The following is a 12585-nucleotide window of genomic DNA, read 5'->3' on the forward strand; positions in this document are numbered from 1 at the left end:
AACAAGTGTACTAAGAGAGACAGCCCCTCCACACACACACACAGCTGCCCAGCACGTGGTGCAGACTGAGGGAAACTAGCCACCTACCCCAGGACTCAAAGGAAGGAGGGAAAGCCTTCTAGAAAGAATGATCTGAGCTGGGCCTCAAAGTATCTAAAGATGGAGGAGCAGAAAGGGCACCTTCAGCAGAAGGGAGAAGCAAAGGACGAAAGAAAGGGCAGTTTGCCTGACTGGTGGAGATACAGTGGATAGAGCATTGACCTGAGATGCTAAAGTCCTAGGTTTAAAACCCCAAGGTCACCGGCTTGAGCACAGGCTCACTAGGTTGAGCACGGGGTCGCTAACTTGAGCTTGGGATCATCGAAATGATCCCATGATTGCTGGCTTAAGCCCAAAGGTCGCTGGCTTGAGCTCAAAGTTGCTGGCTTTGAGCTCAAAGTTGCTGGCTTGAGTCACTGGCTCAGCAGGAGCATTCCCCCTCTAGGTCAAGGCATATGTGAAAAGCAATCAATGAACAACTAAAAGTGACACAATTACAAGTTGATGCTTCTCATCTCTCTCCCTTCCTGTCTCTCTCTAAAAAACATAAATAAATAAAAATAAGAAAGGGCAGCCCTGGCCAGGTACTCAGTTGGTTAGTGTTGTCTGATATGCCAGGGTTGCAGGTTCAATCCTCAGTCAGGGCACATACAAAAATCAACCAATGAATGCATAAATAAGTGGAACAACAAATCTATGTTTCTCTCTCCCTCTCTCTAAAATAAATACATAAATAAATATTTTTTTAAAAAGAGGAACAGCAATGTCTAGAATATCTAGCAAAGACAGTCCAAGGCGGGGTGAGGTGAGGGAAAGCGTGAAGAGCGGGGTCCGCAAGCCCTGTCCTGAGAAGCCTGTGTTCATCCTGTATGTGAGGGGCCCCAGGGGAGGTCTGGGAGCAGAGGACTGATGGAGCTGGAGTCAGGCACTAGAAGTCAAGTCTCCAAACCCCAACGCTAACAATGACGGCCAGAAAGTACACAGACTAGAAACCATTTCTTTTTTTTACTATTAGTGGGCCTTTGCCCATGTCATATCCACTGGTTGCCACATGGGGAGAGGATCAGGGCAAAGATTGGGGCCCAGATAGAAAAGCCAGGTCCAGACTCAGGGGGTCTTGGCTTCTTGGAGACGTAAGGAGGAGGAAGCCTCTGCCCACAGGTGAACATTTCCTTGCAAGGTGGCAGCTGTGCCCTAAGCAGGCTGGGCGCAGATCAAGGGGGTCCTCCGGAGCCGGCGGGGTGGCTGGGCAGGCAGCAGTCAGAATGGCCGCTTCTCAGGAGTCATCAGTTGCTCCACCTCCCGCATGAACCGCAGACACAGCTCCTCCTGCCAGGGCAGAGCCACGCACTGCACGGCCACAGGCAGACCCACACTCTTCGTCATGGCCTGCAAGGGACACAGGGATCAGGATGCGAGGTAGTGAGGCAGGACCCCAGCCCGGGTCCAGGAAGCACCCTAGCAGGAGAGCAGGGGCAGCATAACAGGGCCAGGCCACAGTCTTTAGGGGTCTTACATTAAGAAAGACAGGCAAGAAAAAAGAAAAAGAAAATTAAGAAAAACAGACAAAGTCTACATGTGCTTACTATTTCTTCCATTGCAGCTAGGGTTAGTGTATGGGAGAGTCCAGGGGAAGGGAGACCCAGAGCTGGCCAGGCCAGTCCCCCTGAGCTCACCTTCTGCAGCTCCTTGTCCCAGGTATCTCCAAAGTAGCCTCTGTAGTGTTCCATCTGGGCCTCATCCTCAACCGTCACAGTGGTGACAGGCACCACCCCCGCTGGGAAGTCCAGGCAGTTATAGAGCACAGTGTAGCTGATGGCCCCTGAGACATAGTGCAAGTCGCTTAAGCAGGCCAGAAGACCTTCCGTGCCAACTCTCTTATCTGCACCTCAGTCTCCCACCTCGTGAAGTGGCACCTGATCTCCACAGAGAGGGATAGGCTCTCTCCCAGGGTTGAAACTCGGGTGAGTGACACAGCCAGATTCAAGGCAAGCCGGAGAGGCTGCTGATGTTTGCCCTGTGCCCTTGCCCTGCCTGGAATGCTGTTCTTATTTTCTTGGCCTAAATCCAACATGGACTTCAAATACCACCTCTCAAAACCATAAACTTTGTGACTCAAGACCTCCAATTTGAATAGTGTGGAAGACAGGGAGCTCATCCCCCACAGGGCATCACATACAACTCCCATCTCTAGCCAGCCAGACTGTGAGCCCGCACTGCCAGGTCCTCCCCCAGGGCTCCGCTTCCTCTACAATACTTCCCAGCAGCCCCACCAGGGACAGGGCTAAACTCAAAGAAGGGAAAGAATGGGTGGGATTGTCAGAGGCACGGTGAAATGGAGGGTCTCACCTGAGGCCTTGCCTGGAGTGTTCAAGTCCATAGCAGGGCCCAGCATGGGGGTGAGCAGCACATCCAAGTCCAGTGCTCTCCACTGGGCAATCACAGAGCTGCGGTACATCTGGGGAGTGCACCACCACAGCAGGTGAAGCACTCAGACACAGTCCATCCCATAAACTCTCCAATGCAGGACTGTGGCTGGGGTGGCTCTGGCCCCAGCACGTGCCCAGAGATCTGGACTGAGCTACAGTGGGATGGAGGTCCTCGGGGCACACAAGTATGGCTGCCTTTAGAGGGAAGTGATATCTCCACCTCCTCCACGAACTGTAGACACTATTCTCCCTTTCAGGACAGGGCCACATAGTGCCACTCCACAGGCAGCACCAAATGGGCAAAGAGGCTGACCCAACCCCAAGGATGTACATTTGGGCGAGGGCCAGAGAGCAGGGACAAGCAGGCCAGTCCGGGGAGGGGGAGGGGGAATCACAGGCCGTTCCAGACCAGTAGAACAGATGTCCAAGAGACCCCACGGGCAGATGCCCTGTCCATTCCCATCCCACCCCACCCTAGTCTAGTCCAGGGGCTCCGGCCTCACCTCAATCCTGTGCTGCAGTTCCCAGAGCTTTTGAGTGGACCTGGTAGAGGAAGGAAGGTCACTGGCCATGATGATCAGTCACAGCATGGGAATTAGCAACATCAGACCCCTACTCTTAACACCTCCCAAGTCCCATTCCTGCAGGGACCCTTCTCCACATTATGGGAGCTCTGACAGGGCAGCAGAACAAGGCAGAAGTTCAAATCCCTACTGTCCTGTTGAGAAAATCAGGCCCCAACAGGGCCTTAGTCTGGGTCACTTGGTGACTCACAACAGAGCCAGGACCAGACCAGGCCTCATCCCTAGCAACCCTTAGGAAAGGACAGAGCTGTCAGAAGTCCTAAATGCCCAGTTGTGAGAGAAGGAGCAAGTCCACAGGATGTCAGGCCTGAAAATGGGGCAGCTTGTGCCCTTCTTTTCCCACTCAAGCCATGAGGGGCAGATAACAGCCAGGGCAGCACAGTTCAGCTCAGATCTCTAAGAGCAGCAGCCCTCACAGGGTCCCCACTACCCCTTCTCCCCTGCCTCACTGCAACTCCTTCCTGATCCTTCCCACGCATGCCCCGGCCCCCTCTCCTCCCCTCCACCGCTCCCGCCCTCTTGTCTCCCTCGGGACCTTGCTTTCCAGCCAGGCCTGGACCTTGCTAAGACAAATTCAAGGTCCCATCTGAAGGCCACAGAGGGACTGTATAATAGACTCTAACTCAAGATCTCCAACTTGAATAGTGTTGGGGACAAGCAGCTTCCATCCTCAGTACTAGTCAAGTTGGAAATTGTAAATATCAGAGTCGCCACCCTGGCTCGGCCACTTCCAGTCTCAGGGGCTACTTCCCACCTATCTTCCTGCCACTTAGCGTGAACACACAATACAATGTACAGAGATGTGTTGTAGAATTGGGCACCTGTAACTTGTATAATTATGTTAACTAGTGGCATCCCAATAAATTAAATTAACAAAAAAGAAAAAAAAGAAACCACTTAAACCCATATCAGCGGAAGAGAGAGGCAGTCATCTGGGCATGAAAATATTCTTACCGAGACTTCATGCTGCTGAGACAGGCTGCCAACCTTGGTTGCTGCAGAAAGAGACAGCTTTGGGCCAAGTGCTGACAACAATCTTCGTTAGGCCAAGCCACTCATGCCTCCTCCCTCTGCCCGTCCCCCCAGGTCCCAGGCTGGCACCCCTTTCAGCATGCAGGCTGACTAAAGATGACAGGGAATGGGAGGAGGAGAGGAGTCTGGTAGGGGCTGGAAAGAAGACACCGTGCCTGCCCAAACCAAGAGAGGCTAAGGAGAATGGGGAAGAGCCCAGTGGCTCCCTCTCACCCCCCCCCCCCACTCCTTGTGTCCTCACCAGAGGTTTCAGCAGGAAAGCCAGCAGTCCTTTAAGCCACCTAGGCAGCTTCAGAATCAATACTAGGTTCCTCAAGCAGGGATCCACGAAATCACCTTTGCTGGGATACAAATGGTCCAGTCCAGGCACTCCCATCCCAGACACCCCTCCTTGCACCCCCATCCACTGCATCTGCCTCCCATTTTCTACTCAGCAACCCTTGAACCACCTTCATTGCCAGAGTCTGGTAACCATCAGTCCCCAATCCTGCCATCTGCCTTATTTCAAACATGTGACCTGTTAACCCTTCACTATGCCTGGGCTCTACCCAGCCCACCCCCGGAGCTCCCCAGGCAGGACTCCATGTCGCACTCCCTGGCAAACTCAGCTCAGAGCAGTAAGGACTAAAGACAACATCTCCTTGGCCAGGACTTTATACCGAGGGGACCCCCTATTGATGATGCCAGCCTGGAGGCACCAGTGGGGCTGTCCAGAGTGGCCCACCCATGACGCTTGTCTTTGAGGCTGTCCCTGCTTCTAGATCTCAAGGAAAGGTCTCAGGTGGCTGATCCTGAGCAGCATTGCCAGGGCCAGAATGAGGGGTAGCACCTCCCACTGAAGCCTGGACCATACTTGGCTACTGGGGGAAGTTCAGTCAGCCCAGACACGTCACCATGAGGCACCATTACAGGTTTGTCCTCTGCCTCTGTCACCTTTAAGGTCTGAAAACAGCCCTGGCCGGTTGGCTCAGCGGTAAAGCGTCGGCCTAGCGTGCGGAGGACCCGGGTTCGATTCCCGGCCAGGGCACATAGGAGAAGCGCCCATTTGCTTCTCCACCCCTCCGCCGCGCTTTCCTCTCTGTCTCTCTCTTCCCCTCCCGCAGCCAAGGCTCCATTGGAGCAAAGATGGCCCGGGCGCTGGGGATGGCTCTGTGGCCTCTGCCTCAGGCGCTAGAGTGGCTCTGGTCGCAACATGGCGACGCCCAGGATGGGCAGAGCATCGCCCCCTGGTGGGCAGAGCGTGGCCCCATGGTGGGCGTGCCGGGTGGATCCCGGTCGGGCGCATGCGGGAGTCTGTCTGACTGTCTCTCCCTGTTTCCAGCTTCAGAAAAATGAAAAAAATAAAAATAAATAAAATTAAGGTCTGAAAACATTCAAGTGGAACCAGCTTCTCTAAACATGAGCTCTGCAATGTCCCTTAAAGCAGGTCTGGTCCAACCCACCGAGTTTACAGAAGAGAAAACTCAGGTCCTGCTCAAGAGGAAAAGATATGGCTCGATTCAGAAGAGCCTGGAATCAACATGATCTCTAGACCCCTGCCCTCCCTTGTCTCTCAATCTTTCCCATATCCTGCCTCCCAAAAAGCTCAGCTCAGGGCCAGGCCACAGATGCTCAATCCAGCTCCCCTGCATTGGCATCTTTCCAAAGTCTCCCTAGTAAGGAGCCTCCAAGTTCAACCTGCAGTTGCAGATACACCAGGGTCCCTGCCCAGAATGCTTTGTCCTTTTCTGTTCAACTGAGGTCTGTCCCCCATCTTCAGCCAGGTGGCCTGTCCTTGGGGTTTCAAAGCCCCCAGCTGCTCTCTCTGAGTCTACCCACATCCCAATCCCACCAGAGACCCTGAAGCTCCTCACTCACAAGTTCTGTAGGAAGCTGCTGCCACCATCACTGAACATACCGCCCATCCACAGGTTCTCCACAACACAGGGTATGTTGTTTGGCAGGAAGGGAACCAGCTGCAGGGATTGAAAGGTACGTAACCCCCATACCTAGAAACCCTTGGATCCCACCATCTCTACGCTGCCCGGGTGGCCTGAGGATGGACAGGACCAACTCTCCACACAGTGGAGCCACAAAGGTAGCCTTACTGGCCAATGAAAACTCCCTGGAGCCACACATAAACTTAGCTGAGATGAGTATACGGAAACACACCAGCCCACATCTCAGGGCCCCGGGAACCTACGGACAGCTATGTACCACCGGCCATGATTGATGAGGCCCTGCCGATGCCGTTCTCACCCAGCCCTGCATGGAGCTGAGTTCACCATCAATCACTCACCCAGCACTCCTGATTAGCCCTGTATATACTGGTGCCACAGGGACACAGGTCCTACCCCAACCACAAAACAGTCAGCGTGCGAGGATGCCAGGAAAAGGTGGCAGCCACGGTGCCAGGAAGGCTTCCCTGAAGACAGGGCCACACCAGGACTTCTGAGCTCCGCAGCCGTACCGTGTGACCAGCAGCCTCAAGTCTCTCCTTGGTCTCCAGCAGGGCCCGCTTCATGGCTGGGGTGGGCATGGTATAGTTGTCTGTCTCATAATACCCCACACGCAGGGGCCGAGAGCTTGTATAAACCTGGGGACAAAATACAAGAGTCAGAGTCAGGTCAGAAGAGGGTGGCCCGAGGTGGGGCTCCCAGAGATTGGAAACTACTCGGCCTGGCAGCTGACAACATGGATGCCCTGAACATGCCTGCCAGTAAGGCCAGCCCCTTTCACAGAAACCTTCACGATGCCTGCGGGAAGGGGGGGGGGCAGAGCAAGTATGAAGATTCTGATTGGTCATATGAGGAAACTACGAGTTCAGGTAGGAAGACAGGCCTAAAGTGGGGCTGAAACTTCTCCAAGGTCACCCAGTGCAGAATGACGATACTAGGTCCAGAACCCAGGCATCCTGTCTTTTGAGCTGAAGTTCTGCACTGCCTGTTTCAAGAATGCAAATCTTGGCCCTGGCCGGTTGGCTCAGCGGTAGAGCGTCGGCCTGGCATGCGGGGGGACCGGGTTCGATTCCCGGCCAGGGCACATAGGAGAAGCGCCCATTTGCTTCTCCACCCCCCCCCCCTTCCTCTCTGTCTCTCTCTTCCCCTCCCGCAGCCAAGGCTCCATTGGAGCAAAGATGGCCTGGGCGCTGGGGATGGCTCCTTGGCCTCTGCCCCGGGCGCTGGAGTGACTCTGGCCGCGACAGGGCGTCCCCCCCCCAGGGGCAGAGCATCGCCCCCTGGTGGGCAGAGCGTTGCCCCTGGTGGGCGTGCTGGGTAGATCCAGGTCGGGCACATGCGGGAGTCTGTCTGAATTTTTCTATCTACTTAAAAAAAAAAATCTTTTTTTATTTTTGTGACAGAGAGAGAGACACAGAGAGAGGGACAGACAGGAAGATAGAGAGATGAGAAGCATCAATTCTTCATTGAAGCACCTTAGTTGTTCATTGATTGCTTTCCCATATGTGCCTTAATGGGGGTGGGAGGGTGGCTACAGCAGAGCTAGTGACCCCTTGCTCAAGCCAGCAACCTTGGGCTCAAGCCAGTGACCATGGGTCATGTCTATGATCCACCACTCAAACCAGTAACCCAGTGCTCAAGCTGGGTGAGCCCATGCTCAAGCCAGCGACCCCAGGGTTTCAAACCTGGATCCTCCTCGTCCCAGTCCGATGCTCTGTCCTCTGCGCCACCGCCTGGTCAGGCCAGACTTCAAAATCTTAACAAATATCCCTACTTTCCACCCCCACCTTCACCCACCTTTTACTCGCACCCCTACGTACCCTGGTGCTACTAAAGTTCTGTTGAGGCAGCATTCTCCCTCACCACAGAAATGAATAAACTCAGCTTTACCTGACCAACAGGTTGTTCTGGTGGTATTTTGCGGAGCCAACATCCAATACCTCCCACAGACTCCAGCTTTTTCTGGCAGGGAGGCAGCTCTGCCTTTAACTGTCCTTAACTCACTCAGCCTACATGCCAATCATTACAGTGGAGGCTGGGGATATGGATGGACCTCCACTATCTGCTAAGGGTCAAACACAGAGGAAGTACAGGAGTTATTCTCGGTGCTGGGAAGTGGCTTCTCAGAGACAGCAGCAGAGGCTGGGCTAGAAGCCAGAGCCTGTCCTCAACAGAGGTTCCCAGCTGCAAATCTGGAAGATGAGGTTCTAAATGCAGGTAAGGGCTCCATCTGGTGGCTATCTGCAGAGCAGCAGCTGTTCCTGGTCTCAGAGCCAGACGGCGTGGTTTTAAGAAGACAAGGCTTCCAAGGCCTGTCCACACTGCCTGGGGTTGCTCTCTAAGCTCAGAAGCACCGGTGATAACTGAATCCAACATCATGCCCACCCCTATGCCTGCTCACCTCCTCCTTGAAGGGCAAGGGAGGCACGCTGGGGTCCAAGCGGAACATGTCCTCACACAGCAGTGCTCGCATGCAGAGTGCCAGGCTCTCCACGTCCCGGGCCATGGGGCCAACTGAGAACGGCACTGTTGGGTGGGGAGGGGAAGAAAGAGAGATACTCGGCCCCAACGGGCTCCAGGGTTGGGTCCAAGCAAGGGCTTGGCCATGGCCCAAGAGTGCGGGCAGAGACAAGGAGGTAGGAAGTCAGGCCTACAGTGGCCTGGGGGCCAAACTCTGCCCCAGGAGAGGCAGGGGCAGAGGTGGATCAGGCAGACGCAGACCCCCCTCCTCCAGGGCACTAGGGAACCACAGACCTCACCTGCCACCTGTCCATAGTAACAGCCCTTCAGGCCCATCTTGCTGGATAAGAAACACAAGATGTTGGAAAACAGGAAATAGCCAACCTCTTCCCCACTCCACACCCATACAGCAGCTTGGAACTCTTACCACTTGGAAACTAAAAACCAGGGCCAGTGGTGTTGTGATATTCCTTCCCAGGAAAACCCAGTGAGGGCACCCCTGCCTGGAGCCCAAGAGGTAGGAAGCTAAGCCAAGGTCACATAGTAAGGGACCTAGAAGCTTCCTCCACCCACCTCCAGCACCATACCTGAGGCGGTTTGCTGTGGGCTTGAGGCCACAGATGCCACAGAAGGAGGAGGGGAAGCGGATGCTGCCCCCAATGTCAGTGCCTAAGCCCAGGAGGGAGCCTCCAGCTGCAATGAGGGCCCCTTCACCACCCGAGGAGCCCCCTGGGGTCTTGAAGGACTTCCATGGGTTCGTGGTCTTGCCGAAGAGGGGGTTACTGCAGTCATAGCTGGAGGATGCAGGAAATGGGTCATCCAAGTCACACTGGCACAGGTGACCCAGCTTCCACTCCATACCCGAGACCCAACCTGAACATGGACTGGGGGACGTTGGTGAGCACGAAGGGCACAGCGCCCTGCAGCTTCATCACCTGCACCACCACACTGTCACACTCTGCTGGCACCCCCTCGTTCACGCTCAAGCCCAGGGTTGAGTCCTGGCCCTAGAAGGAAGGACGGGCACCAAGAGGGACAGGGCTGATGAGTCGGGGCCCCTCAGCAGCTCAGGACTCCTCCCACCACCCTCTCACAGGCCAGGACAAGGTACACCACGGTGCCCGCTCAGGGCCTCTGGACTGACACTTCCTCTGAGGGCCCAGGGTAACCCAGGACACAGAGCTGGCTGGCAGGGATGGGGGAAGTCGATACTGATACGAAGGCAGGGCATACCTTGTAGCCAAAGCACTCCTTGAGGCTCAAAGGGACACCGTAGAGCAGGCCCTGCCTTGGGGCCTGGGACAGCTGAGTCTCACTGTCTTCCAGGTAGGTGATCACACAGTTGGTCTTTTTGTTCACTTCCCAGGCCTAGGGGAGGGAGAAATGAACATAAGGCAGAGAGAGGCTGGCCTTTAAAAGAAAATTGTGGTAAAATATACATAACATAAAATTGGCCTTTTAAAATATACCCTGGGAAAGGGTAGGTAACAACATGGCCCAGAGCGAGGGGCACAGAGGATAGTCTATGGCCTAGTATCCACCTCACTGGGGACATCTGGCCCCAGTCTCACCCTGGCTGTCTCTGGCCTTCAACCCCAGGATGAAGAGAGAGAGAGTAGTCCCAGCGTCAAGGCACAATCAGGGCACTCAAAGGAGCAAGATGCTGGCATCAGAAGCACTCCAGAGAGAATGTGTTGGGAGAAGGATTATCCCTGGTCACTCTCCTCCTCCTTCAAGCCACGTCTCTGTCCAGTGAGGCACACAAGAACCAGGCGGGGGAAGTCCCCATCAAATCACACGGAGTCAGCACAGAGCAGGGCTAGACCCGGGCTTTGGCCTCCCAGCGCCCCACACACTCTCCTCTGCCCCAGGCCTGGCCCACATCTGCCCCAGCCAAGCCTCCCCTCTCCCAGGAACTCTTGAATCTGATAATCAAGTCACATGGAGGAGCTCATAGTAAAGAGGGTGGGAGCTTGACTGAAAGTAACGACACACCACAGCGGCTCCCACGGTGGCTGCCTGCCACCAGGCCTTGTTGAGACCTCTGACCACATTCAGAGGGGCCCTATAGAAGGGAAAGGCCAGGGGAAAATGAGGCACAGCTTTCAATAAATACTCTTGTTCCTGTGAAATACCTAAGAAAATGGATGTAGGTACTGTTGTCACACTCAGGCTCATGAAATCTATCTCCAGGCTACCTAAGGCAGAAAGGTAGGAAGCCAATCTGTAACCAGAATGCTTCCCTGTGATCTATTTCAGGAAATCATACACAAGACACACTCATAAAGCACAAACATATTTCTTGAGCACTTACTATATGAAAGATGTAGGGTCCAGCACTAAGATGAAAAGACAAGTAAGACAAGCGCTGTCCCCAAAAAGCCGGCATTTGACATGAGAAAGAAAGACAAGGCAGGCCCTATAATGTGATAAGAATTGTGCTATTAGAAAGTGAACATTGAAGCCTGACCAGGCAGTAGCACAATGGATAGAGCGTGAGCCTGGGATGCTGAGGACCCTGGCTAGAAACTCCAAGGTTGCCAGCTTGAGCACGGGTCGCTGGCTTGAGCATGGGATCATAGACATGACCCCATTCTCGCTGGCTTGAGCCCAAAGGTCACTGGCTTGAAGCCCAAGGTTGCTGGCTTGAGCCCAAGGTCACTGGCTTGAGCAACGGGTCACTCAGTCTGCTGTAGCCCCTGGTCAAGGCACATATGAGAAAGCAATCAATGAACAACTAAGGAGCTACATTAAAGAACTGATGCTTCTCATCTCTCCCTTCCTGTCTGTCTGTCCCTCCCTCTTTTATCTCACTAAAAGAAAAAAAAAGTGAACACCAAAGAGGAAACCCAGCTGGGAGAGGAGGAGGGTTGGGGGAGGCCTCATGGAAGAAGCAGTGAAGGCTCAGCCAGGGCAGCCTGCTGCATCAAGCAGGGCAAAGAAGAGGGAGATAAAAGGACAAAAGGAACCCCAAACAAGCCAGCACAGACCTCGGCAGGCCCTATGCACCAGGAAACAGCCATCAGTGAGCTACTACTGGTACTCCAAGCTCCAGAAGGCCTTGGCCAGTGAGGATGCTGAAGACAGAGAAGAAACAGAAGGGCAGAGCCTGAGAAACTGGAACCTGAATGGATCTAGCCCAGAAGGCTGGTGCTTAATCATGGAGAGGGACAGTGGTGGCTGAAGGGGAGTAAGAACAAGGGGATGGACTAGAGAAAGCCACTGAAAAAGAACAGGCTAAACTTGGTGACCAGGAGGGTGGGGGCAGGAGGGAGAGGGAAGTCTGGGCAGAAGGCCAGGTTTCTAAGACAACACAACATGTTCAGTGTCCCCCTCCTCCCCATACACCCAGAGTCAGTCTCTCTCCTTTCTCTCTCTCTCTCTCTTTCTCTCTCTCACACACACAGCTCTGGCTTCTTCCTTCCCTGGCAGCCCCTGGCCCTGTGGTCCCACCATGGACCTCAGCAGGATGAACTCCAGGCCGGGTTTTCCACACAGCCTGTGCAGAGAGAGCAAATAGGAAGAAGCAGGGATGATCACTGGCAGGCCTTGGTTGGTTTTGGCTCACCTTACCTGCCCTTACCTGGCCTTGGCTGGCCTTACCTTTTCCACGTAGGTGAAAAGTGCAGCCTCAGCGGACAGCTCCCCACTGTGTAACTTCTGCACCAGTTGAGGCAGGGTCAGGGCCAGCAGCACCTCTGAGTCCAGGCTGGGGTTCTAGGGAGATACTTCAAATCAGTCCCTCACTCCCTGCAGGCTCCACATGCCTGCAAGTCCCCAGACCTACTAGGCAGATGTTCCCTGTCACGTGCCAATCCATGACAGACATGCCCACCTACAAATCTGACACCAAAAGCCATGCTCAAAGTTAAACACCTAGGTTCTGTGAAAGATGAAACGGCAAAGAGTACACTGCAAATATTTGCAAACCACATATCCAACCAAGGAGTAGTATCCAAATGTACAAAAATCCTCAAAATGCAACAGTGAAAACAAACAATCCGATTACAAGACAGGCAAAGACACAAACAGGCAGGCATTTCATTGAAGAAGATATACAGATAGCAAATAAGCAGATGAAAAAATTAAAATCATAATGAGATA

The 12585-nt window shown here is 54.0% G+C and overlaps 1 protein-coding gene across 1 annotated transcript in view; it reads right to left on the reverse strand.

The window, feature by feature from the left end:
- Positions 1-1031: 1031 nt before the first annotated feature.
- LOC136331195 (fatty-acid amide hydrolase 1-like) overlaps positions 1032-12585 on the reverse strand; it is a 30873-nt gene continuing 19319 nt past the window's right edge. The window contains exons 2-15 of the mRNA XM_066269280.1: positions 12085-12198; positions 9715-9849; positions 9355-9488; positions 9069-9275; positions 8781-8821; positions 8423-8547; positions 6534-6659; positions 5942-6039; positions 4326-4425; positions 4007-4047; positions 2972-3011; positions 2389-2497; positions 1716-1861; positions 1032-1428 (exon numbers count right to left, since the gene is read on the reverse strand). Coding sequence (XP_066125377.1) covers positions 1300-1428; positions 1716-1861; positions 2389-2497; positions 2972-3011; positions 4007-4047; positions 4326-4425; positions 5942-6039; positions 6534-6659; positions 8423-8547; positions 8781-8821; positions 9069-9275; positions 9355-9488; positions 9715-9849; positions 12085-12198 — 1545 coding nt within the window. The 3' untranslated portion in view covers positions 1032-1299. The remainder of the gene's footprint in view (positions 1429-1715; positions 1862-2388; positions 2498-2971; positions 3012-4006; positions 4048-4325; positions 4426-5941; positions 6040-6533; positions 6660-8422; positions 8548-8780; positions 8822-9068; positions 9276-9354; positions 9489-9714; positions 9850-12084; positions 12199-12585) is intronic.

Source organism: Saccopteryx bilineata, chromosome 3 (genome assembly GCF_036850765.1).
Source record: "Saccopteryx bilineata isolate mSacBil1 chromosome 3, mSacBil1_pri_phased_curated, whole genome shotgun sequence".
Lineage (NCBI taxonomy): Eukaryota > Metazoa > Chordata > Mammalia > Chiroptera > Emballonuridae > Saccopteryx > Saccopteryx bilineata.